The 26,997-nt window shown below is 34.1% G+C and overlaps 3 protein-coding genes across 6 annotated transcripts in view; 1 reads left to right on the top strand and 2 right to left on the bottom strand.

Moving 5' to 3' along the window:
- Positions 1-4,748, bottom strand: part of LOC111697580 (ribosomal oxygenase 1) — a 10,092-nt gene extending 5,344 nt beyond the window's left edge. The window contains exons 1-6 of one of the 4 annotated variants that reach the window (XM_023467629.1): positions 3,943-4,748; positions 3,090-3,137; positions 2,178-2,272; positions 955-1,042; positions 594-689; positions 181-293 (exon numbers count right to left, since the gene is read on the bottom strand). In XM_023467629.1, the coding sequence (XP_023323397.1) occupies positions 181-293; positions 594-689; positions 955-1,042; positions 2,178-2,272; positions 3,090-3,137; positions 3,943-4,024 (522 nt within the window). In that variant the 5' untranslated portion in view covers positions 4,025-4,748. Of the gene's footprint in view, positions 1-180; positions 294-593; positions 690-954; positions 1,043-2,172; positions 2,279-3,089; positions 3,138-3,942 lie in introns of those variants that run through there. The other 3 variants (XM_023467628.1, XM_023467632.1, XM_023467631.1) reach the window with 3 other exon arrangements.
- A 6,959-nt stretch (positions 4,749-11,707) lies between these two features.
- LOC111697582 (leukocyte surface antigen CD53) lies at positions 11,708-23,195 on the top strand. The gene is made up of 11 exons (XM_023467634.1): positions 11,708-11,815; positions 13,253-13,330; positions 14,070-14,210; positions 15,545-15,631; positions 15,822-15,878; positions 17,327-17,392; positions 18,849-18,912; positions 20,498-20,571; positions 21,403-21,450; positions 21,969-22,052; positions 22,146-23,195. The coding sequence occupies exons 1-11, from the start codon at positions 11,753-11,755 to the stop codon at positions 22,191-22,193; spliced, it is 810 nt and encodes a 269-aa protein (XP_023323402.1). The 5' UTR covers positions 11,708-11,752; the 3' UTR covers positions 22,194-23,195.
- Positions 23,196-24,549: 1,354 nt separating this feature from the next.
- LOC111697584 (uncharacterized) overlaps positions 24,550-26,997 on the bottom strand; it is a 79,458-nt gene continuing 77,010 nt past the window's right edge. The window contains exons 31-32 of the mRNA XM_023467636.1: positions 26,058-26,257; positions 24,550-25,606 (exon numbers count right to left, since the gene is read on the bottom strand). Of these exons, the coding sequence (XP_023323404.1) occupies positions 24,790-25,606; positions 26,058-26,257 (1,017 nt within the window). The 3' untranslated portion in view covers positions 24,550-24,789. The remainder of the gene's footprint in view (positions 25,607-26,057; positions 26,258-26,997) is intronic.

Raw genomic sequence — 26,997 nt, forward strand, 5'->3', positions numbered from 1 at the left:
TTCCTTCCATAAACTACATCGGTCAACATCTTGACGTCTCCTATATTGGTTGTCAAGTGTACGGAGACATTATCTATCAAATAAGAATTTAGAATGAGACATCTAGATGCCGACATATCGTCCCCAAAGTACGTGAACTATACGACCACTATCTATGGAGAGAACGGACTCTATCCTAACCTGCAATGTAGCGCAGAGCCGCCAGACTGAATTGCTGAAATACTGAGGATTTATCATCCGTATACTAGCACCGTTGTTGAAATAATCCCACATTACTGCAGGATACACACGACCTACATACAATATTGGTTTAGAAGACATCGGAGGTCTATATATGTTCCGGAAAAAATTTCGATTTTTAGGAGTTTTTTGGTAGAAGGTATGAAAAAATGAAAAAACTTGTTTAATTTTATTTTTTCCCACAGATCTTNCCCCGGAAGATATCTTAATATTTTGAATAATTTTGTAACAAAGATTCGCCTATTTTCATAAATAATTTTGACGAAAAATGTTCATTCCTAGATTCATCATTGAAAAAAGATCACGATGCTAAGTTGCGAAAACAAATCAAACCGTGAGATAACCCCTCCTACCTGCAGGGTTATGAGTTTCTCTCTCTCCATCATACGATGTTATATCCATATGTTTCCCGTAAAGAACACGTTGTTCACGCAGGATCTTTTCTAATCCTAAAACAAATTTTACTTAATTTTTTAATTTGGATTCAAGTCAAGCATTCTTTCCACTGGAGCTCTCGATTTAACAACAAAAATCGATGTGTTATTTTTAAATCAAGTCATTTCTGCATGAAACTAAAAAAATCTTGGGTCTGTTTAAAGTAAGCAAAAAAAATAAAAATTGCCACGCAAAAAATATAATTTTCTTCCCTCCTTATAAGAAGTTCTTAATTAAAAATCTAATTAACTAATGTTGTTAAAAATAGAAGAATTTCACCTTTAGTGGAGAAAACATCTTTGAAATAATTGCGTTCCGTTCTCTTGATGTGAAGCGGTTTCTTCTCCCAGTATGTTTTATAAAAATCCTAAATATGAAAATGTTACATTTTTACCTAGTTACGCATAAATTAAGAAAAGACGTTAAACTTCTGTCTGATCCGCCTGACCAGGGTTGGTTGTGCAGATATAAATATTTATAACTACAGGAGGTGGTTCAGATCAGAATTTGAGGCTCAAATGCAGTATAAAAGAAAGATAACTTTTAGAAGATTTGGGTTGGGTCTAGGGATGTACATTATCCAGAATTACCCCCCCCCCCCTCTTCTGGAGTGTGTTTCCTCACAGTTTCCATTTTTGGTAAATGTTGCGAAGGCAAAACATTCTGACAATATGGAAATTTACCAATTTTACTTAATATTGCCAGGGCCGAATTTAAAGAATTTGAGCGGCGGCTTAAAGTTAAGCTGCGGCTCAAATATGGTTGGTGACACTTAAAATCATATTCATTGTTTCAATTGAAACCGGTTTTGGGGGGTTTTGGACGCGGCTCAAATTCATTAAATTTGGACACTGAAGTGATAAAAATAAATTGCTTTAACATTAAGCATTAAAAACTTATTTTTAATTGTATGGATCTGATTGAGACTAATCTCGCTGAGAGTAGATTAATCACACCCAGAAACAAGTTAATCTACTTCTACTGACGACCATAGTTAACACAAGTCGACAAGGTGCTTTTGAGAAGATATAACAAAAGGCAAGTTTGAAAATAACCACTTAGAGATACTGAGCATAATAAACAACCGGTTTTTCGCGCTAGATGTTTTACCTCCGCGACTGAATTTCAAGACAAAGCCGCGTTTCAAATAAGAGACGCGGCTCAAACATGCTTGGTTCCACTTATAATTGTCTTCAGTGTTACGAGATTTGAGCCGGGATCATACATGGAGCAGACTTTTGCATGGGGCGGACTCTTAAGTTTCAACCATTTAAACACAATAGACATAAAAAGCAATTTTACGACATTTTGTGTATTTGAATAGAAAACCACGTTAAAAATTATTTATGTCTCGAGTTAATATTAACAGTTTTGTTTTGATGTTTTGAAAGGAAGATGACCTATTAAAACATTTAAGGACTAAATGCATATTCTATAAATTGGACCTCTTGCTGTTTTTAAAGATTGAATAGATTTTTTTTCATAACGTCTTCTTGCCTTGCCTGCAGAGATGTCGGAGAAATGATCCATTCCATCGCTGCATCCCCCTTCTCCAAACTACTAGGCTCAGGTTCAGAATCAGATTCAGATCCTTCCACTTCATCTGAACAATACACAACAATGTCCTAATAGTTGACAAGGTAATTTTCTATTGTACGATGTTTACCAGAAAATGACTTAACCTGGTCTAACCATAGATTGATGCAAAATAAATAAAAATGTTGCTGATAATTTGTTGGTCGTGCACATATACAAGATTGACATGAGGGAAGGGGGAGGCCCAGCTACTCTAAAAATCGCAAAATATGACACACCCGATGACTTATTTAAGAATGCTTTTGTAAGGGATATTTATTATTATTATTATATTTATTATTTATATTATATTATTTATAAGCCGAGTTGGCTTATCTTGAACAAATTGCTTCAAGCCTGGATCGTCACAGTGACGGACGTACTGTGTATGTCACAGTTTTCTGTAGTTTGAGGCTGCTCAGTGCTCGATTTTATTTAGCCGTACTTGACGTCCTGAGACGTCATGTTCTTAAGTTATTAATGGAACGATTTGGGCTATGGGACTTATGAAACCATGAAATTAAGATAAGGGGGGGTCAAAGATCAGAATTCCGGAACCGTCGACCCTCCTATCATTTTAGATGAATGAGCAATTTTTTCAGCAAACTTATTATTCTTAAAGTCTTACTATTTTCGAGGTTAGATTAGATAAGACAATTTCTGGGGCAAGCGCTGCGGCTAGGGGACTGAGTGCCATGGCTAGGACAGGCTAGTGGACCGGGCGCTGCGGTCAAATGCCAATACTATCCATGCACAAATTTGATAGAGGGGGGGGGGGTCATTTTCTTGTAAATTACCGGAATCCCTTTGGTAATTTTCATTTTTTAGTATAAACTTACCTAATTCTGGCACCTTTTCTTCGGCTTTCTTTTTCTTCATCACAGCATCTGCAAACAAAACATGATGAAACAACGACGGTGTAGAGGAATTTAAATGTTGTGTATATAGACTGATTTCCAAGCCAGGTCATGTTGGCCGCCATATCCATGTATTCTCTTTAGGGTCAATGAGTGTGTACAGAAAGCAATTTCTTATAATTCTCAGACGCTACATTGAAATTGGGACGATCATAGAAAATAATATTTGGCTATAACAGGCTTGAAAACATTTATACAGAATTTGTGAGCCAATGACAAAAATGTCGAGTTAAAATTTGACATCGAATTGTTAAGAATAGATGTTAGCAGGACAGCTTGGGGACAATGAACGCTGCGGTTGGGAAAATGTTAACGTGATCCATTACCTGGAGTTCACTAAGAATAGATATTGATGGATTTTAAATGTATGACATGTAGCCGCAGCGCTCGGCCCCCTAGACTGTCCTAGCCGCAGCGCTTGGCCCAGAAAGTGTCTAACTTAACCTAGCCCGTGGCCGCAGCGCTCGGCCCAAACAGTGTCTTAACCTAACCTAACCCTAACTAAAAAATAACTTAAAATTGGGTCCATCCTAGATCTCTAGGAATATACCTTAATATTAAAGGTCATGTACAATATTGATAGGGAGGGGGGGTCCAAAATTCGTTCTCTAGGACAGACCCGGATAAAATTAAATCTTTTAAGCACAAGGAAAATAACTTTGTCGCAGAAAATGAAGCAAGAGCTCGCCGAAATTTAATAAATATTTAATAATATCCTCAAAATTTAATTATAACTGAGGACACAATCTGGTAAAAAATAAAAATATCAACTTACCACTGGTAATCGGCCGCTTCCTTTTAGAATTTTTCCCTTTAGCTCCTTTCCCATTGTTTTTGGTTTCCTTTTCAGGAGCCATGATTATATAACGTTAACAAAACTAACAATTTCACAAGATTTTCCTTTAAATCCAACGGTTTCCAGCAGTTTTCGATTTAAAATTTCGAGCACATTGTTTACCGTGCTGAACGAAGGCCATGTGGAAATAGAATTAAATCGTAATTGCGGCATTCTGTTTTTGACAAAAAATCGAAGACGACTCGGGGAGGGTATGTTAAAGAGAAGCGAATGAGGGAAGGTGGAGGGAGAGAGATTTTTGAAAACGTTTACGTTCATTAACACATCACATATTTTTATTATTTCTCAGTCTGGTCTTTTTCATGTCTTTTCTTTTCATCCTCCTCTCCGCTGTCGTCTTTGTTCGGTAATGATACATCGTCTGTACGCAACATCCCCCCTATTGAACTTCCGACCTACTAGCTTTCCTACCTACTGCAATATCGGACCTACTCCAGCTGTTTATTTTTCTATTATTTGAGGGTTAGTATAGGTGGCTGATGGCTAGGACAGGTATAGTGGGCCGGGAAGACCGGGAACTGCGGCCACAAGTCCATTTTGCAGCTGTAAAACCACGTGATACTAGGTCGGATGTGTATATATAGCGAATTTAGCGTAGGTCAGAAGTGGAGTATAGCAGATTTACGTAGGTCGAAAAATGTACACCAAATCGACTGTTAACTAGCTTTAGCCTAAAGTTTCAGGAACTATAACAGGGTGTCCCACGTATCATACAGGGTGTCCCAAAAAACATGGGAATTCAGTGACGAATTCGATATCGTCTTTACAAATAATTCTTAGATTTAGTATAGTGATACCTACTTTGAAAGCTGAAATCTGTAAGAGTTTCGTCTGCTATGTTTACATTTTGTTTGTTTATGTTTTGACTGCAACCGGTTGTACTTAGTAAAACAAGAAATTTACAGTATACAAACAGAGTAAACTTGTCCGTATTCACTGTTCATCTTGCGGAGACATTATAGACACATCTTTGCAGTCTTTTACCCTTTTCATAAAATAAATACCTACTTGTATTTCATGTTTANGAAAAGACGATATCGAATTCGTCACTGAATTCCCATGTTTTTTGGGACACCCTGTATTAGACCGAGAACGGGTCTAAATTACGATTTTCGGAACTAATAAGAAAATTTCATTAGAATGAATCATTTTGAAAAATAACATAAGGCTAGCTAATATAAGAATTTTCTTGCGGAAAATGATAAGTTTTTCGAGTATTAAGGGTTTATTTTGGTGTTAAGATTGGAGATAATCTAATATGATATGTGACGCTCTGTACATAAAATAAAGGGACAGTTGGCGTAATTGCTCGTAATTCCAGCCCCTTATGAATCCTACTAATCTTCTGTATCCAGCTACCTAAACAACACAAAATTTGTACACTACACAAACTCTGAATCCTAAGCAAACTCTGTATTATGAAATCTAAATCCTATACAAACTCTGAATCATTTAAACACAAACTCTGTATACTACACAAACTATGTTTCCTACACAAACTCTGTATCCTACACAAACTCTGTATCCAATACAAATTCTATAAACTAGACAAACTCTGTTTCATACAAAAGCTCTGTATCAAATACAAATTCTGTATCCTACATGAACTCTGTATCCAACACAAACTCTGTATCCTACAAAAACTTTGGATATTATAACCCTATATCACACACAAATTCTGTATCCTACATGAAATCTGTATCCAACACAAACTCTGTATCTCACACAAACTCTGTATCCTATGCATATTCTGTATCCTACGCATACTCTGTATCCTACATGTACACAAACTCTGTTAGTTCACAAACTCTGTATCCTGCACAACTCTGTATCTTACAGAAACTCTTATCCTACACAAACCCTGGATAATACAATTCTGTGTCCCACACAAACTCTGTTACATCACAAACACTGCATCATGCACAACTCTGTATCCTTCACAAATTTTATATCCTACACAAACTCTGTATTTTAAACAAATTCTGTACACTACACAAACTCTGTATACTACACAAAGTCTGTATCCTACACAAACTCGTTTTCTATATAGACTCTGGATACTACACAAACATAATTTTTGTATTCAAACTATAGATACTACAACTCTGTATCCTACACAAACTCTGTATCCTGTACAAACTCTGTATCCTACCCAAACTCTGTATCCTGCACAAACTCTGTATACTAAATAAACTCTGTATCCTACAGAAATTCTGTATCCTACCCAAACTCTGTATACTGCACAGACTCTGTACACTAAACAAACTCTGCATCCTACGCAAACTCTGTATACTGCACAAACTCTGTATCCTACAGAAACTCTGTATCCTACACTAACTCTGTATGTTACACAAACTTTGTATCCTACACAGTACACATACTCTGTATCCAAACTCTGGATGCTTCAACTCTGTATCCTACATAAAACTCTGTATCCTGCACAAACTCTGTAGTCTGTACACTAAACAAACTCTGCATCCTACGCAAACTCTGTATACTGCACAAACTCTGCATCCTACAAAAACTCTGTATCATACACAAACTCTGTATCCTGCACAAACTCTGTATCCTAACAAACTCTGTATCCTTCAAAAAATCTGTATTCTTCACAAAATCTGTATCCTGCACAAATTTTGTATCAATACAAACTCTGTATCCCACACAAATTCTGTACACTACACAACTCTATATCCTACACAAACTCTTATTCTACATAAACAATCTCTCTCTATGGTATCCAGAGAATTGTAGTTCAGCTGATCTGATTCAGGGTCTGTCTGAGCAGCCTCCTCAACCTCAAATATCTCTTTCAGCTGATCCGGATCAACATCTATCTCAAACTCCACTATGCTCAGCTGCTGTGGTTCATGAGATGCTTCTACTATTACCCTAGCTGCTAGTTTACCACCAGAGCTGCTTCCATTGCATTCTTAGCTGCTTCTCTTGCTGAACTTGAAACTGGTCTGTCTATAAAGAGTGGCGTCTCCTATCTCCAGATTATCTTGTTCTCCAGCTGCTTCTAACAGATATATGAAGAGCTGTCTGTCAAGAACAGGGTCTACAATATCAGATTTAGCTTCCGCTCCTGGAGTCCTAGTTTTGACTGGATCTTATAGATGCTCCAGATATGTGAAGAGCTGTCGAGGAGAGGAGCTGCCTGGTCTAGCCCGAGCAGGAGGAGCTCGAGGACGCGCAGGAGGCCACAGGAGAATGAGAAAGAGTACAAGGATCCGGAGGAACCAGGATCCAGAAGATAATATAGTAGTAACACAGGAAGACATTTTGTATCCTTAGAGGTAATTTAGACGGGGTGGTACGAGAACAATTGGTCCAGTTCCAGAAACTAAAGGAGATAAATCTCTTGATGATACTGAGGATGTATATTCATGGATAATGATGGGGATTGGGGAAGGAGGCTGGTGTTCTTCTTAGTTCTTTGGTGGGCCTGATAAAGATACATCAGTTCGATAGCTGTCTAAAATTGCAGGTCCCCAGTCCTTAGTTGGATAAACAGAGCTTAGCTCTTACGTCTTACCTGTATAAGATTCTTTGGTGTACTGCTCAATCTCCAGGTTCTATATTTAGCTTTGACTCAGAGAAGGGGGCGGGGAGTTTATAGTATGAGTAACCAGTAACCAGTGCTTTAAATACTACATAAAAAAGAAAAAAATAATTAATTATTGTAATACTGTATAATTACATGATGAACAAAGTGCCCAGAAAAACCAGCTCGAACTAAAAAAATAAAGAGAATTTCTTCCAATACAAATTACTATTACTGATTCTAAAATTCAAAAGGACTCTCATACTAAATGTGTTTTGCGTAATTGATATCGCTAATTTACTGCCACTGCCAGCTAATGAAATTCCAGACAGAAAAATGTGCCATGACGTAATATATAGTTGTTTTTTAATGGATCTAATTTAAGTAAATTTTCTTATCTCGCATAAAATGACACATACTTCTGACGACATTTTAATTTACGTTTTACTAAAATTAATGAAAATTCCAAAATGAATTTACGTCATTTACGTTAACTAAAGTGATTAATTTATGAGTCATGAGTTTTTTATTAACATAAAAATCAAAATAAATCTAATCCAAGCGAAAATTCTTTTAAAAAAATTATGTTTTGCAAATATTTATCCCTGAATCTGATACGTGTATGTATTACAGACCCTTATCTTTATAGCTTAGTTTATAAAGGTCTGGAGTTCAGCAAACTACATTTAGTGCTTTACACTGCCTTTATAGTGCTTATACAGGCAGCTAGTTTAGAGGTTTTAGAATTTTGTCTTTAGGTTGGTTTCCTCTGGGTCGGTTTCCACACAGGGTTACCTTTAATGAGTCTTCAGAGACGGCTGAACGAAATTTCAATGTCAATTTTCTGCAAGTATTTCTTTGAAAAGCCATATTCAAGGCAAAAGACTTAATTTAACTTTGTAAGTGTCATATTTTAATAGTTTTTGATCGTCATTAGAATTTCATCCTTATTGGGGAACCCTGATGCATAATGCTAATCATCACTGATTAAGAAATTATTAGTGAAAGTGTCAATTTTTTTATACTCTTAGAAATATTACTAATCCCTCAGAGAGTTTCTCTGAACGGTCTCAAATGAATAAGTTACATGGATGGATGAGACTGTAAAGACGACCGGAAGCTCTTGATATATATAACAATCACAAGGTGTAGAGGCTTCTGTCTTAGATTATAGAAATTTAATGGCTTATTTAATGATTTGGAAAACAAAAAACATGTTTACAGTTGCAGGGAAACATAAATATGTAAGAAAACAGACCGTACACTCGTTTTTCAAGTTTCCTGGGGGTAACCAGCTGTATAAACGTGAGGTGTAAAGCAAACCCCGCTTTCATACACTGAGAACCAGAAAACTGTGAAAAAGAAAGACGACCTAAAAATCAATCTTTTAGATATTTGATGTTGTTCCAAAGCAAATGGTTTTATTAGTAGCAAACATCTCTTATTAAGTAAAATTGGTCTGAGTACACTGCACAATTGTGCTACTCCCCCTTTTTCTTGCTCTAATTTTTAGTTCATATCAGTTAATTTTTGTAAATTCTCGATGTTTCAGCCAAGTCTTAAAGTAATTAGACTGCTTGACTTTCACAAAAATACCCAACGATTTACATAATAATAGAAATTACTGAGGCAGGCTTTTATTTTATGATCTTTTGAACCCGCAGATATTTTGAAAACATTTTAAAACTACTTACTGTATAAAGCTTAAGTTTTGAATACTGATGAAATACTGATGGAACTTGTTGCAAAAACATTCATATTATTCACAAAATCTCATCCAAAAATCGATTAGTATCTTGCCAATTAGTTCAAACTAAGGCTTAAATGAAGTGTTTTAAAGTTCTGATCTGTGCCTGTCTAGGGCTACAAAATGAGTCAATGCGTTAATATCAAAGCCCAAGGCGCTGAGTCACCTCAAAATCATACCCTAGTAATGAAAATGTTCATAGCAGCCTATATATAATTGTATTATTACACTTAAAGTTCACACTAAAACACTGAAAAACACATCAAGTTTTTCTCTTTGATGTTGATTCCGTTTAAAGCCTCTTTAAAATTAAATAGACCATTTCGGCTATAATATATGAGATGGAAACCTTTATACTTTATTTTACTTTTTCCTGGTTAATCTTCATTGCTTCAAACAATATTATTTTCCTGGTTAATCTTCATTGCTTCAAACAATATTATTTTCAATTTATGATATCAAATATCCATATGTAAAATCTAGTTGACATTTCGTGACAAGAAGTTGAACAGAGTTGTTTCAGTTTCATAATAAATATCTCACAGTGATCAGAAGTTGAAAGCTCTCACGATAAAATCAATCAGAATTTCGCCAATTCTTTCTAAGAAACTAAAGCTAAAAACATTATATATTATAGTTCTAGAATGTCTAGGACTACTAAAAAGGAAAAGTGAGTAAGTTAGGCCCAAATCGTGTTGTGACACTTCAAAAGCGACCCAGTCTTAAAGATTGATGTAATTTTTCATAACATATAGTATATAGGGGATTTACATACAAACGTTATACAATGCTAAGACCAAACAGCAATTAAAGGGACTGTTACTTAGACCGAACAGAAATTAAAGGGACTGTACTAAGACCAAACAGCAATTAAAGGGACTGTACTAAGACCAAACAGCAGTTAAAGGGACTGTACTCAGACCAAACAGCAGTTAAAGGGACTGTACTAAGACCAAACAGCAGTTAAAGGGACTGTACATAAGACCAAACAGCAGTTAAAGGGACTTTACATAAGACCAAACAGCAGATAAAGGGACTGTACTAAGACCAAACAGCAGTTAAAGGGACTGTACTAAGACCAAACAGCAGTTAAAGGGTCTGTACTAAGACCAAACAGCAGTTAAAGGGACTGTACTAAGACAAAACAGTAGTTAAAGGGACTGTACTAAGACAAAACAGTAGTTAAAGGGACTGTACTAAGACCAAACAGCAGTTAAAGGGACTGTACTAAGACCAAACAGCTGTTTAAGGGACTGTACTAAGACCAAACAGCAGTTAAAGGGACTGTAGGCGTAATTCCATTTGTTCAGTTGTGAGTTCGACGATGGTAGCTTTGTATGCTCAAGATATGCATAATTTTCTATTCAAAAGTTTATTATTAACAACTAGTGGTTTTAGTGTAAAGAAACTTTAGCATTTCTGCTTTAGAAACAATATGGAGGAATTATTATTAGAATTGAAAACTTTTCGAGTTAGGATAACGGGGATACATTCTGCTTTGTGCTTTAATCCATAAATAAAAACAGCTCTTTTAAAGATTAGAAATCTAGTATAGAGAGAGAGAGACAAAAGAGTAAGTCTGAGCTGAATAATACTATTCTTGTGATGATGAATTTCAAACATTCTTAAAAATAATGAATTTGCATTTTGACAGAATGTCAAGGAAATTAAAATAAACCGACTCAGATTTGAATTATGTAAGACTGAGAGACCTCTGTCTAAATTCAAATCCAACTGAAATTTAGATGTGTTGTCAAACCCAATGTAACAGGGATTTAGTTTTAAATGAAATTTCACAGATTAAGATTGTTGTTGTTCATCTGCAGGGTGTCCCACGAAACATGACAGTTGGTAAATAGTTTTGAATGTCGTCTTCCATGTACTGAATTAAATATAAAAGGCTGTTTATTTAGTTTGAAAAATCTTTTGCTCAAGTATATTTTACTGTGAAATTAATTTTACTATAATATGGAACCTAGTCCTACATGTACATGTACTGTTTAGCCTTAATAACATACAGCTGAATTTTGGACCAATCCCCAAACGGAATTAATTAAACGGAATTAATTCTACTCCGAAGTCTAAATTTCCCATTTCTATATCTTTGCAACCAGAATTCATACTTTGAACTACATCGCAGATCAGAACTTTTGTGTAATAAGTCTCAAGATCAAGTATTGATCGTCATTTTGGATATCCCCTGGTGATCTTACCCTGCATCTGGATAACTAACATCAAGGGATCAAGCAAATATCTCTTAAATTTAAAAGTTTTCACAGTGGATATCTAGATCATGTGCAGTTATGACTTCTGGTTGCAAATAAATAAGAATTAGAAACTTATAGTACTGTGAAAAGTGTTCTGCATTCTTTGTCTAAGCCTTTTTAAGAAAGTTTAAAAGGATTAAAATTCATCGATCATTTTTTCAGAAATCCAAAATGGAGGGATGTTTTCCAAAGATGATGAAGTTTCTTCTCTTTACGACAAATTTTATTGTTTTTGTAAGTAGATTTTTAATATTTACAGAGAGAACCAGAAAATAATTAGATTTTTAATATTTACAGGGAGAACCAAAAAATAATTCGATTTTTAATATTTACAGGGAAAACCAGAAAATAAGTAGATTTTTAATATTTACAGGGAGAACCAAAAAATAATTCGATTTTTAATATTTACAGGGAAAACCAGAAAATAAGTAGATTTTTAATATTTACAGGGAGAACCAAAAAATAATTAGATTTTTAATATTTACAGGGAGAACCAGAAAAGGTTATCTTTTTTTTTAATTATAAAATGCGTCGGTAATGATTATGTCATATTTATTAAACATTTTATAAACAATTGCAATAAAAATGTAAATCACAAATTCCTGGGCGACATTTCTTATCAAAGACGACATTAGTAACAAAAAATTTACATGAATAACATTAGTAACAAAAAGGACTTTGCAATTTAACCGTTTACTGCTTTTTTTTCAGCAATTTTCCATTTTTAATTTTTATTTTCCATTGCATTTTAAAATGCTTTTAGTGATAAAAATTAAATAAAGAATGAATAGAAAATAAACGGCTTGAAATAAGAATCCACATTATGAAACATGGTAAGTGTGTAAACAATTAAAAGTGGTAAATTATTCTAAATTTAAATATACCATAAAATTTAAACTTAAGCATCACATTCAAAGTCAAGAATGGTTAACCTGACGCTAACTAAGCATTATTTGTCTATTAAACACTAATGCTGGAGAAAAACAAAAATATTTTATTTTATTATATCGCTTTCATGCACAAATGGCCATTTTTCCATTGTACATTTAAAACTTGAATTTTGCTGGTCCTTTCCTGGGGTCGTTTGAGGTACCACAAAATATCTGGGTCCTACCGGTTCAGCTGTTTAGATAATTATTCGATACAAACAGACCAAGCAAATTATATGTCCGAATAACGTATGTAAAGTAGTAATATCTGTGTTCTGTTAGGATATCCAATCATAACTCATGAACCCCTGAACCCAATTGCATCTATTTTATGTGGGGAACTTGGTAGAACCACGGGTATGCTTTTAGCCTGGTTTAATGTATTCGAAGTTGAGTAGGTTGATTTTTATGGGGGAAACTCCAGGTAAAGCTGAGTTTCCATGCTAGAATTGTATGATAAGCTGAAATGCCAGCTGCGTTGACCAGGTTACTCAAAGTTACTCCCTCGTTAAACCCGCATCACTTGGTCATAAAATACGAATCTAGCATTTTATTCCTATAAAAGTTGACCCACTCAAATTAGAAACCAAGCTAAGAATAATCCCGTGGGTCTCCTGAGTCTCCCAATCAAAATTTAAAGTAAATTGGTCAAGGGGTTTCTGAGTTATGATCGGGCATACAAACAAACAAACAGAGATTACTACTTTATATATTTAGATAATAGGATGAAATAAATGTTTAGATATTGGGTTTGGTAACACTAGGGTTCGGGTGCTGGATTCTCGTGGATAAACCTTCCTTCCTCAACCTTTTCACAGATGTAAGGTTTTTTTATAATTTTTAAAGTTTTAACATTTTTTTCACAGAAATTTTGATCATTTAACCCATAACCAACTCCCCTTTCGACAAAATTACATGAAATTTTAAGTACAGCTTCCTTAGGGGTCTTTAAGAAATTTTTGTTTCCAAACTGAGTTTTCAGTGATGCAGCTACTGATAGAAAAACGTGTTACGTGAATCATCCTTTCCTAGTGATGATATTGCACTTGAATTCAATCGTCATATGATTTGAACAAGTACAAAGATTTACTGGTATCAAGGTTATAATGCAAGGAAAGTTAATTGCAGTTGCGTATACTCGGCGTACATATTGAAACCAGTTCTCTCTGGGTGGAATTTGTAAACAAGAACAGATGCAACAGTGTTCGTTTAGTATCCGAGGAGGTCAAAAGCATTAAATTTTGATAATTTTGATAATTTGCATAAAAGTTTCCAATGACCAAAATATTTCATTGATTTTTATGTGAAAGATGGATCCCATGTCAGGCTTCAACATCTGTCTTGTGTGTACATTACCGCCCAGAGATAGTACACTGTAGTACAAAAGATGCGTAAGCCTCTGAAATAACTTTCCTTGCATTATAGCCTTGACCAGTTTAGAGTTCTACATACACATCTATTTGAACTAGCCTGTCTTGTGTACCCAGGATTAGTGAACCCAGCACATTTAATGCAATAAGACTGGCAGTATTGTATCGATGTGATTATGGTTTCTTTAGGCTGAAAGTATTCTGGCTGAAAATGATATTGAAGTGGCTGGGTTTGATCTGGGGATCTATGCCGGGGCCCCCATCCTTCTCATCATCATCGCTATCCTCGTTGTTGTCATTTCATTCTTCGGCTGCTGCGGGGCATTCAAGGTAGGATACAAGTCAGGGGGATTATGATTCCAAACCTTGGGGTAGAATACATGTCAGGGGGATTATGTTCAAAACCTCGGGTAGAATACAAGCCAGTGGGATTATGTTCAAAACCTCAGGTAGAATACAAGTCAGGGGGATTAAGTTCAAAACCTCGGATAGAATACAAGCCAGTGGGATTATGGTTCCAAACCTTGGGGTAGAATACATGTCAGGGGGATTATGTTCAAAACCTCGGGTAGAATACAAGCCAGGGGGATTATGTTCAAAACCTCGGGTAGAATACAAGCCAGAGGGATTATGTGCCAGTGGGATTATGTTCAAAACCTCGAGTAGAATACAAGCCAGGGGGATTAAGTTCAAAACCTCGGGTAGAATACAAGCCAGGGGGATTATGTTCAAAACCTTGGGTAGGATACAAGTCAGGAGGATTATGGTCAAAACCTTGGGCATAGGATACAAGTCAGGAGGATTAAGTTCCAAACCTTGGGTAGAATACAAGTCAGGGGGATTAAGTTCCAAACCTTGGGTAGAATACAAGTCAGGGGGATTATGTTCAAAACCTTGGGTAGAATACAAGTCAGGAGGATTATGTTCAAAACCTTTTGTAGAGTACAAGTCAGGGGGATTATGTTCACACCTTGGGTAGAATACAAGTCAGGGGGATTAAGTCCAAAACCTTTACTAGAATACAGGTCAGGGGGATTAAGTTCAAAACCTTGGGTAGGATACAAGTCAGGGGGATTATGTTCAACAAGTCAGGGGGATTAAGTCCAAAACCTTTACTAGAATACAAGTCAGGGGGATTAAGTTCAAAACCTTGGGTAGGATACAAGTCAGGGGGATTATGTTCAAAACCTTGGGTAGGATACAAGTCAGGGGGGATTAAGTTCAAAACCTTGGGTAGGATACAAGTCAGAGGGATTATGTTCAAAACCTTGGGTAGGATAAAAGTCAGGGGGATTATATTTCTAACTAAATATGTTCAGGAGAACAGGTGTATGCTGACTACCTACTTGAGACATCTAATGGATATATTTCAAACTAAATATGTTCAGGAGAACAGGTGTATGCTGACTTCTTACCAAAGACACCTAGTGGATATTTTTCTAACTAAATATGTTCAGGAGAACAGGTGTATGCTGACTACCTACTTGAGACACCTAATGGATATATTTCTAACTAAATATGTTCAGGAGAACAGGTGTATGCTGACTACCTACCAGAGACACCTAGTGGATATATTTCTAACTAAATATGTTCAGGAGAACAGGTGTATGCTGACTACCTAATAGAGACACCTAGTGGATATATTTCTAACTAAATATGTTCAGGAGAACAGGTGTATGCTGACTACCTACTTCGTTCTCATTCTTGCAATTTTTATCGGAGGCATTGTCGGAGCTGTTCTCATTTTCCAGGCAAAAAAACATTCATTTTTTATATTTGAGAAATTTTACGTTTAACAAACGATCAACTGAATTTATTGAGAAATATTTTCTTGAATATTCAAATTTGAACTGTTATTTTATACCAATTTTTTTCATAAAGATATGGGTTTCATTATTTTAAACTATTCAAATTTTTTTAATATATATTTTTCTTGTGTAGGGTACATTGGATACTCAGATTAAAGATCCTCTTCTAAACTCTATCAAGTACTACAATGTGAGTAAAACAAAAGTTAAAAATACAAACCAGAGGCCGATTTTAAAAAATTTGAGCCGCGGCTTAAATTTAAGACGCGGCGGAAATATAGTTGGTTTTTGTATTTAATGTTTCAACATTTAAGCCGGCGCTTAATTGAAACTGGTTATTCGCGGATTAAGACGCGGCTCAAATTCCTCAAATTCATTAGATTCAAACCTGGAAATGGTAAAGTTGCACATTGATCGCTGATAAATGTAGATTAGCTTATTTGAAAATAAAATTTAAGTTAATTCTGCATTTGTATTGTATTTGATCAGTTAAAAAATGTGAATTTACGAATTTATTTAATTAGTTCCACACTAAATACGGAATTTATGGGACATTTATTTACGAAAGCAAGCGCGCAAAAAAGGTGGAATTTGCAGGCAACAATTTTTGTCAATACATTCCGCTGGAACCTTAGTCAGTATTGTCAATACATTCCGCTGGAACCCTCGTCAGTATTGTCAATACATTCCGCTGGAACCTTAGTCAGTATAGTCAATACATTCCGCTGGAACCTTAGTCAGTATAGTCAATACATTCCGCTGGAACCCTAGTTAGAATTGTCAATACATTCCGCTGGAACCCTAGTCAGTATTGCACAATACATTCCGCTGGAACCCTAGTTAGTATTGTCAATACATTCCGCTGGAACCCTAGTTAGTATTGTCAATACATTCCGCTGGAACCCTAGTCAGAGTAAAGACAGTACATTTCCTATGACCAGAATATTTCATAGATAATTTTTGTGAAAATGGATTCCATGTCAGGCTGTGACATCCATCTTGTGTTTACTTTTCCGCTCAAAGACAGTACACTGCAGTACAAAAAATGCGAACACCTCTGAAATAACTTTCCTTGCATTAGTACCTTGATACAATTTCTGTTTTGTTCATGAATTTCAAACTCTAAATTTTGTTTTAATTGCTAATAAAAATATTGGATATTTGATCAATATTATGACTTATTTATAAAGCTGCAATTTAAAATTAATTTGTTTTTAACTGCAAAGTTGCAAGGAATCATTTCATTTAATAAAAAGACTGTGAGCTTAATTTCGAGCGACCCGCCCAAAAAAGATGTCAATGCTCTATTTACAACGGTATCACTGATAAAAGATATCCATGTTTTTGGTTCTTTAAACTGATTATTTTTAATTACGGGTTTCTGAAAAAGTGCACTAGCGCATTTATTATTTATTATAAACATTGGAGAAATTCACAGAAATAAACACTTTTCCAGAAAAACGTTAAACGACGTTGTCTTCCACATTTTTGATCCGATTAAGGTTTCAAGGTCATATATCGTTGCAAATCGGGAAATTGCCATCAAGTTTATTTGAAATAACGCTTACAGTCCCTTTAATCAATAAAAAGTTATTGATTGATTGATTGATTGATTGATTGATCCAAATAATTTTAAAGGATGAAGCTAAGGACGATACGAGCGAACTTGCATTTAAAAAAGTGTGGAACGAAGTACAGAAGGAGGTAACTAATTCTCCAGAGATGGAAACATAGATAAATAGATAAACATAGATAGCTTATGTACGCAAAATCACCAAGAACTGTACAGCCCGCGAACTCATACTTCTAGGGGTCGAAGTGTACTTCAATGACAAGCGGGGTGGTTTGGTGTTTTAATGGATTTCATAATAGAGCGTAAAATAACTCCGGGAATGGAACTATTTGAACAGCAATATTTCACTGAGCAATATATCATATTGACAAGAACTGAAGAAGGAAATGAGAAGGACTAAACTAACTTTAATTTCTCTCTACGGAACTCATGTACACCACAAGTACTCAATGACATAAGAACAGCCAATGTTTACAACCGACCTAGTTATCTATATAATAGGAATATCTTTAAAACATCTAGCTGCACATTTATATCTTTTAAGATGGAAAATGTCGTCTTATGCGCAATCTATCTTTATCTATGGATGGAAACTGTTGAATAAACGAAAATCGTTAATCTCGTTCCTTAACTCGCAATCAAACCCAAACCTATACTTTTTCTATGCTCTCTCATTTCACACAAGATCGTCGAGAGAATTTATGATTTCGATTATTTCACGAGTATACAAAATTAACAAATCTTAATTATACAATTAAACAATGGAATAGGAAGACGACATTATAGTGAATTTGATGTTGTTACACAGCAAATAGTTTTACTAGACACTTACTAAATCAGTAATTAAGAAAAAGGAAATTACACAATTGCTTTGCCTTATGCTCCTTGGATTCTAAAAGTCGTCTTCCTATTGTCCTGGTTAACATTTTAGTTAAACTAAGTTTAAATCCCAATACTTTTTTGTACAAATTGTTAGTGATCTTTTCTTAATTTTTTTTATGCTTTTTAATTCATGTTTTTTACTAACTTACTAAATAAGAACTTGGTTAAAATTTACCCCCCATATTTCCAATTTTGTCCAAAATAGATGCATAAATTGGAATCAAGAGATCAAAATGGGAATTAAGATTCTTAAAGGGAAAATATTTTTATAAAAATATCCAAAGGACAAAAAAACCGTTGATAAAACTTAATGTTTTGCTTCATGTAAAGCCACAATTCCAGGGATTTCCGAGCTTTTTTATCAGGATGGATTTATTAATACCTCAGGGAGATAAGCTTTATTTGCCAACCTTTACACATAGTCATACTGATAAGCATAATTGACAATATTTATGGAAAATTAACAAAAAATATTCATTATTATCATTTTTTTTCCATTTTTTCGGTTCTTTCAAAAAACATTTTTCAATAGTTAATATCTTATAATATTTTAGATTTTTTTTGGAATAATATTTCTCTGGCGCTGGGTTTTCTACCATTCCTGGGAAATATGAAAATGTCGTCTTTATTATCAAAAGTCAAACAGCTTGTTGGGATAAGGACCGAAATGTTAAATCTGCGTGTGAATGAATGATCTATTTTTAGCTGAGATGCTGCGGAGTAAACAATGCTACAGACTGGAACTCTGCACTAACTCCTAACTGGGAAGGTAGTATACAGGGTGTCCCAATAAATCTGGAAATCAGTGACGAATTCGATATCGTCTTTTAAAATAATTCTTTGATTTAGTATAGAGATACCTACTGAGAAAGCTATAATCCGTAAGAATTTCGTCTGCTATGTTTACAATATGTTTGTTTATGTTTTGACTGCATACGGTTGTACTTAGTAAAACAAGAAAATTACAGAATACAAACAGAGTAAAACTTGTCCGTCTTCACTGTTCATCTTGCGGAGAAATTATAGACACATCTTTACAGCCATTCACCGTTTTCATAAAATAAACTCTAGCAGACATAATAATATTATGTTTTAGAAATCAGGTATTACAATGATAATTCATAACAAAGACGATATCGAATTCGTCACTGAATTCCCATGTATATTGGAACACCCCAGTAAGAGTAAGAGAGTTTTAAAAATTCAATTTCATCTCATTTTTGGAGGCTCTGAAATTTACAGTGATAACTAGAATTCAAAAGAATAAAAAGACGATCACTATGGCAATCCTTAATTGTACCTATTTGATGTTGTTTCATAGAAAGTCATTTTACTCGACACTTATGTGAAAAGGGTCTTTTTACACTGCACAACTAGATGTTTCTCATGCTCATTGAACTTTTTATAGTAATAAATTGAGTAGCCTTATTAGAGTTTACTGGTTTGAGCGATTGAATTAAACTGTTTTATAGTTTTTTTTTGCTTTTGCTTCGTTCGTTTCTTTTGTTAGATAAAAAATTTTGCACTGGATGATAACAGCAAACTTGAATAGAAATAATTTATCTATTTTAGCTAGAGACATCTCTTTAACTGTTGTTGTATTTAGCTAGAGACATCCCTTTAATTGTTGTTGTATTTAGCTGGAGACATCCCTTTAATTGTTGTTGTATTTAGCTGGAGACATCCCTTTAATTGTTGTTGTATTTAGCTGGAGACATCCCTTTAATTGCTGTTGTATTTAGCTGGAGACATCCCTTTAACTGTTGTTGTATTTAGCTAGAGACATCCCTTTAATTTTGTTGTATTTAGCTAGAGACATCCCTTTAATTGTTGTTGTATTTAGCTAGAGACATCCCTTTAATTGTTGTTGTGTTTAGCTGGAGACATCCCTTTAACTGTTGTTGTATTTAGCTAGAGACATCCCTTTAATTGTTGTTGTATTTAGCTAGAGACATCCCTTTAATTGATGTTGTGTTTAGCTTGAGACATCCCTTTAATTGTTGTTGTATTTAGCTGGAGACATCCCTTTAACTGTTGTTGTATTTAGCTAGAGACATCCCTTTAATTTTGTTGTATTTAGCTAGAGACGTCCCTTTAATTGTTGTTGTATTTAGCTAGAGACATCCCTTTAATTGTTGATGTGTTTAGCTGGAGACATCCCTTTAATTGTTGTTGTATTTAGCTGGAGACATCCCTTTAACTCTTGTTGTATTTAGCTAGAGACATCCCTTTAATTGTTGTTGTGTTTTGCTGGAGACATCCCTTTAATTGTTGTTGTATTTAGCTGGAGACAATACCTTTAATTGTTGTTGTATTTAGCTGGAGACAATACCTTTAATTGTTGTTGTATTTAGCTGGAAATAAACCTGTTGGCTGTTGCTTTTACTCACGAAATAAAGACGCAGAAAATACAGCAGAAGAAATAAAAGTAGGATTTATGTTAGATTTTCGGAGCACATACAAAACATATCATCACCAAACATATCCCACCGTTGCGTTTTGAGATGTTAGTAATTGGATATGTTCTGTTTTGATATGTTTAGTAATGGAATAGGTTCTGTTTTGATATGTTTGGTAGGCATATGTTTGGTGATGATATGTTTAATATGTGCTCCAGATTTTGATCTTAAGATTCATTTTGATTTTGATCTAGTGGTATCTCTTGACTTTGCATTTTATCTAAATCTTACGTAATTCTTAATCTTGGGTTTAATATTGATATTTAATTTGTTGATATTTATAATGTTGACCTTTACCTTATCTTAACTCAAATCTTTTGATAATGATCTTAATCCTGAATTCTACATTAACCTTGGGATTAGTTTTGACCTTTAGTTTGATCTTGGTGCAAATCTTTAGTTTTATTTTGACCTTGGTGTCAAACTTGGTCTTAGGTATCATCAAGACTCTTATCTTGATCTTTATTCTAATTTTTATCTTTGACTTGAACTTTGTGTTAATCTTGACTAACATCTTGATCTTGTGTTAATATTAACCTATACCTTGGTCTTTAGTATCACCAAGACTCTTTACTTAATCTAGATTCTTTTTTGACATTTGACTTGATCTTTGTGTTAAACTTGACCCATATCTTGATCTTGGCTAATCTTTTACAAACATAATGTTGATCTTTTTCTACCTTTAGAAATATAGACTGGCATTCTTGTGATTTCATAATTTCTTATTCAGTTTTTTATTTAAATTACTACAATTTTATTTTTTTTTTATTTGTTTATGTTTTAATATTTCTCTATCTTAGGTGTGTAGGGAGGCGCCTTATAACGAGAATGACAAATATTACTTTCAGGGAAACAAAAATCATTCATCTGGGGCTGAATTTAATAAATATGAGCTACGCGGCGGAACGAACAATTGCAAAGTGTTGGATCAAATTTGAACCACCGATTTAAAATTAAGAATTTGAGTCGGGGGTGACTCAAACTAAAACCGGAGGTGGGCAGTTCTATGCCCCTACAAATTCGGTCCCTTCTCATCCTTTAAACTTATCTGAGGGTCCAAAAAAGACCTTGATGGGTTCGTCACACAGATGGGCGTGAAATCCCGAAAACAAGTCCCAAACCTTGGATGATACATTTTTAAAATGTTGAATTTGTCTTTAATATTATACATTATAAATTCATTCCCGTACATTTATTCTGCAATATAAAAATCAGCAATTTTTCTTTCTTTCTTGCATTACATTTTTTTTACCTTTTCACCTTTTTTTTTAAAAGAAGTAATCTTAAAATCTAAAAACAAACTTATTTTTCAAGTGTGTAAGTTTAGTTTTTAAAACCAGAATGAGTTTTGAATAAATGATTTCAGGGTTGCTACACTGTTATTGAAAATGAAATTACAGGACAACAAAACAAGATTTTCGGGGCAGCTATGGGGACCATTGCTGTTATGGTGAGATTTTCATAACAACAATAATGATAATAATAATTTTTATAATAATGTTAATAAATGATAATAATAGTAACAATAATAATAATAATTTAGTTCTTGAACATGCTGTTTTCCTTTGCCCTTTGCGCTATGGTGGATTAAGGATTGAAGAAGAAAGCTCTTCCTGGGGCGTACACAAGGTTGCCGATCTTTAAACCCCCCTTTAATAACTTCTTTTTCATACCATTCTACAAATGATTCAGACTGATTCCAAAAACTTAACATTTTTTGGTCCAAATATTTTTTTGGCCAAAATTCTTCTAATCCCAGATTTCCTTGTACGCCCCTAACAGATAATCAGCTGTAACCCAACTATCAGCGAATATTTTATCAGATTTGAATCATAAACGGCTGATTTATTATCATCCAGTTAATTTAAAACAATATTTACCAATATAATTATAAAAAAAATAGAAATTAACTTAAATATTTGAATTAGGCAACATTTTCTTATCTTTTTTTTTCATAAATCAAATCCTTTGCAGTTTTATCTTTAACCAAAGCAGGAATTTCTTACCTTTTATATATTCATACTTATACAAATACATTCCTCAGTTGTTTGATCAATATAAAGATAACACACTGTAAAAAATGTCAAATTTTCATCAACTATTTGTTAGAGCACAGAGCCAAATTCAACTATATGTAGTATTATTCTTAAAATTTTGTTAGATGAAATTTATTATTCATCAACATTTGAAGAATCAAGATTGAAAATTTGACATTTCTTAAAGTGCAATGACTGAATTTAATTGATTTGAGCTGAGTCGGTGAACTTGTACCTATTCTTTATCACCGATTTAAAGTTAAAAAAAGATTCACGAGGATTTGAATCAGTGATTCAGGATGTTAACCGGCGTTAGGTAGTTCAGTGGCCTCTCTCCAATTTAATAAATTCGTTTTAGTGTTAATTTCTTAATATCTAAGTTATTTATGCAGAGGCCCAGCACACAAACTCTCCGCCCATAAAGAGTTAAAAACACAGTGAGACTGAACAAAAAAGAATCCTTGCTGTGTTGGGCATCTGTCTCTATTTATTGTATTTTGAGAAATAAGCATTTTTAAGAAATAAATGTTTTTTGATAATAAATTTTTTTTAACAGATTTAATAGTGGTAATGGTTTGAACCACAACAAAGTTGACAGTACAGTGCATATATTATTTCAATATTGTTTTGAAAACATGTTTTGGTATGGGTTGATCCTTCTCAGTTTTTCTTCAGATTCAAATTTAACTGAATTTTTATTAAAAAATGCTTTTTATATCTCTTGCTGACATAATTCTATTTAAATACTGACTAATGTCTAATACATCGACGCTACTTTTAACAAATGTTTGCGCATTTTATACTATTTTCTTATTTTTCTTATCAAGTTCAATTTAAGCTAAGATTCAATCTAAATTTTTTTTATTAAAATGTTAAAAGAAAAAATGAAGAAGGCGACATTTAAAATAATATTCTCTACCAAATCCTCCAAGAAGACTAAACTGGAAAATCAAATGTGTAATTGGATAAATATATATAAATATATATATATATATATTAATAAATTGGATAAATGAATATATATAAATGAATTGGATAAATAAATAGATATTTGGATGAATTATTTATTGAATAACACTGAATAGGGTGAATGAAAAGCGACACTACAATAAATCACAGCCTGTTTCATATAATAGAGGTCATAAAGTACAAGCAACCCTTGCATGTAACATAACTATTAAAATGAATTGTTGAAATTATCGAGGAATATAAAGTAGTTCCCAGGTTTATACCTTCAAATACCATTTACGGGCTAATCCAACAGAGCTTTAGAGGGAGATTAGTTTTTCTATAATTTATACTTCAAATAGAAAACTTAGATCGAACAAGTTTATTATACTTTTTTTTAACTGGCTCTGAAGAATAAAGGGAGGAGGAATCATTATATTTTTAAACCGGCTCTGAGGAATAAGGGGGGGGGGGAATCAAATATATTTTTTCACCGGCTCTGAGGAATAAGGGGAGGGGGAATCAAATATATTTTTTAACCGGCTCTGAGGAATGAAAGGGGAAGAATCACCATTTTAAAAAATTCAAATATAATCTGATTTTAGATGATTTAAAGGACGAGGGTCTAAATACTACGTTCTATCTAGAAATAATCTGTGGATATCATTTTAAGCAGTACACATTTTTTTATGTGAAACATACCATTTAAAGAAGTAGATAGGACTCTATTTTGCTTCCTTTTTACAAACAATTTTTTTAAGAAAAATGCACGTTTTGAAATAGGGTTTAAGTTCTTAATAGGGTTTACATGTTTAACTTGTTTATATTACATATATAAATATAGTTTTAAAGCAAATGCATCTAAAACTTGTTTAAAGACTGAAAAAGCAGTTCATAAATATTGAATTATATGCTTGAAAATAAATAAAAGAAGAACTATTTAGTGTAAATGTAAAAACAGAAATGGCGCATGTATAAATTTGAAAATAATGAAAGCCAAAATATTTGATTGAAAAGCTCATTTTCAAAACATTTTTCAGATCATAGGTTTTTTGCACTTTGGATAAATATAGGAAGATTCAAAACTGCTTTTGATATTCACTACAATTATATCAGTCAATGGCCCGTGAGGGGCCGAATAGACTTTTAAAAAAAAATACTAAAAGTTTACTTAAGTTTGATAAATAAATAATTCTAATAATTCTACTTAATGTTGTGCTCAAACATTGCGGCCATATTTTTTATCTTACTCGGTGAGGTTGGATTGACGGCCGAAAATTTCCTGGCCGATTCAAAACTCGGCTTTTCTGATCCTATGGATACTGTGCGTTTCTTCCCTTCCTGCGTGTTACAGGGTCTCGATTTCGAGTCCAAATGTACATTTCCGACCGATACCGTTCGAGGCTTCGAGTCTTGGGAGCGAGGACCGAATATGGTCGCACGCTCTTTAACATTCACGGAATCGTCAATATGGCCGAAGTTTATTTTACTGGTGCTAATATCACTATTCTTGACAAGACTAGATTGTGTGGGTTCAGATATCTTTTGTATGTCCAATTCTGTGGGGCGGGCCCGGCCCGCCCAAACATCCTTGGTGGCCGTCCAACTCCGCTTTTTATCTGAATCGGTTTTCCTGGAAAGAGTTGAAGGTTCAGGTTGCTTGAGATCGACCAGCTTCCAGAGCTCGGGGGCCTTCTGTCGTAGTATTATAGGACTAGACGCCGTTGAAGTCTCTGTACTCCTAGCCTCGCTTATCTTCAGGGAGACATCGGTGGTCAGCTTGAAAGCAACCTCTGGAGGTTTGGAAATCTCTAAAACCTTGCCAATGGGTTTAGTCAACTCCGAAGGTTTAACGAAAGGTTTCAGGGTTTGGTTGATGTCTGAAGAATCATTAGACTCCACCGATGATGTGTTGCTGAGCTTCTTCTTCTTGGAGAATTGGTCGGAGAGGTAGTCCTCTGCCTTGTACTTCAACCTTAGCATCGACCTTCTCTCCTCCTTGTATCTCTCCATCCGACATCTGAAATAAATAAAATTAAAATTATGAAATATTTTTCCTCATTAAAGATTGAAATTATCCAGACCTCTGTTTAAAAGCATTGATGTTACAACATGATTAATCACAACTATCTATGGAAAAAAAGTTTTTATATATGTATGTACATTGTACATTGTACAGTTGGTAACGATAAAACTGTGGAATAGGAAAACGCATAAGCCGTCTTTTGTACATTTGATATTAAGTTTTGGAGCAAATAGTTATAGCAGTCTTCCTTGTAGCAGTCAGTCATTGAACTACATAAAATCAAAACTGGAGAAAAAACTAGTCTTCATATTTAATACACCCTCAACTAAGCTTTCGATACATTCTGCAATAATTTGCAGTACACAGAGCGAAGATATAGTAGGGTTTAGCGAATAGTGCACAGTTATGTGCGTCCCCCTGGGGTACCATTAAATTTGATATTTACCTTGTATCTGGATCATGAACATCAACGAAAGGAACGTTGTGAATAGAATTCCGTCGCTGTAGAGGCGCTTCCTCGGAAAGCTCTGTCGTCTTTGTTGCGTGAAGCGAGAGTGTGCTAGATTTTGCACGGCATTTGCGAACTGGACTGTCGGATTTCCGTTTCCCGGATTTCTTGTGGTTAAAGGAAAGGTTCTTTTCAACCTAAAAAACAATAATAATTAAACATTTTAAAATATTTTTTTTATGTAAGGGATATAATTATGAATGTTAATATATGAAACAAACCATCTTCATTTAAATTCTTTATCCATTAAAAGACAGTTGATTCAAACACAGTTTCAAGAAAAGACACATCTAACTTGAAACCATCACAGGTTTCTTATGATTTTGAATACACATACATGCAGGGTTACCCACAAAGTATGAAAATGTAAAGACGACCGCAAACTCTTTAAATATGACGCTTCCAAGGTTTAATAAAGTCTTTTTGACTTCGAGAAGAAAGAAAAAAGTTCACAATTGCAGAGAATCCTAAATGTAAGAAAGCAGACAGTACAAATTTCACAAAGTTATCTATGAAGTCACATTTTTTGTGAATAACCCTGTATGTTAAAGTTTGTAAGAGGAAGGTGAATGGAAGGCAGGGTATTCAATATTTTGATTCATATCTTTACAGCGTATGCTCATATCATTTAGACACAGTAAGTTCAGCCAATTCGTCATACCTCATATACGTATACACAATTCATCCTTTTCAGGAGTGTTACCAATACATTCCTTACAGGGGCACCCCCTTGTACCATTAATAATAATAATAATAATAATTACAATGATAATGATAAGGCTAATTAATGAAAATGATATAATGATATAATAATACAACACAAAAAAGCAAACAAATCAAACTTTTTGGAATGAAAAAAGTTTAAATGTAACAAATA

This window comes from Eurytemora carolleeae, unplaced genomic scaffold (assembly GCF_000591075.1).
Source record: "Eurytemora carolleeae unplaced genomic scaffold, Eaff_2.0 scaffold242, whole genome shotgun sequence".
In the NCBI taxonomy this organism is placed as follows: domain Eukaryota; kingdom Metazoa; phylum Arthropoda; class Copepoda; order Calanoida; family Temoridae; genus Eurytemora; species Eurytemora carolleeae.

Excerpts from the sequence above, each read along its gene's own strand:
- LOC111697582 (XM_023467634.1), top strand. The coding sequence starts at position 11,753 with ATGGAGGGATGTTTTCCAAAGATGATGAAGTTTCTTCTCTTTACGACA. Across the intron at positions 14,211-15,544 it reads GCTGCTGCGGGGCATTCAAG|GAGAACAGGTGTATGCTGAC; the intron begins GTAGGATACAAG and ends AAATATGTTCAG. Across the intron at positions 20,572-21,402 it reads ATACAGCAGAAGAAATAAAA|GTGTGTAGGGAGGCGCCTTA; the intron begins GTAGGATTTATG and ends TCTCTATCTTAG.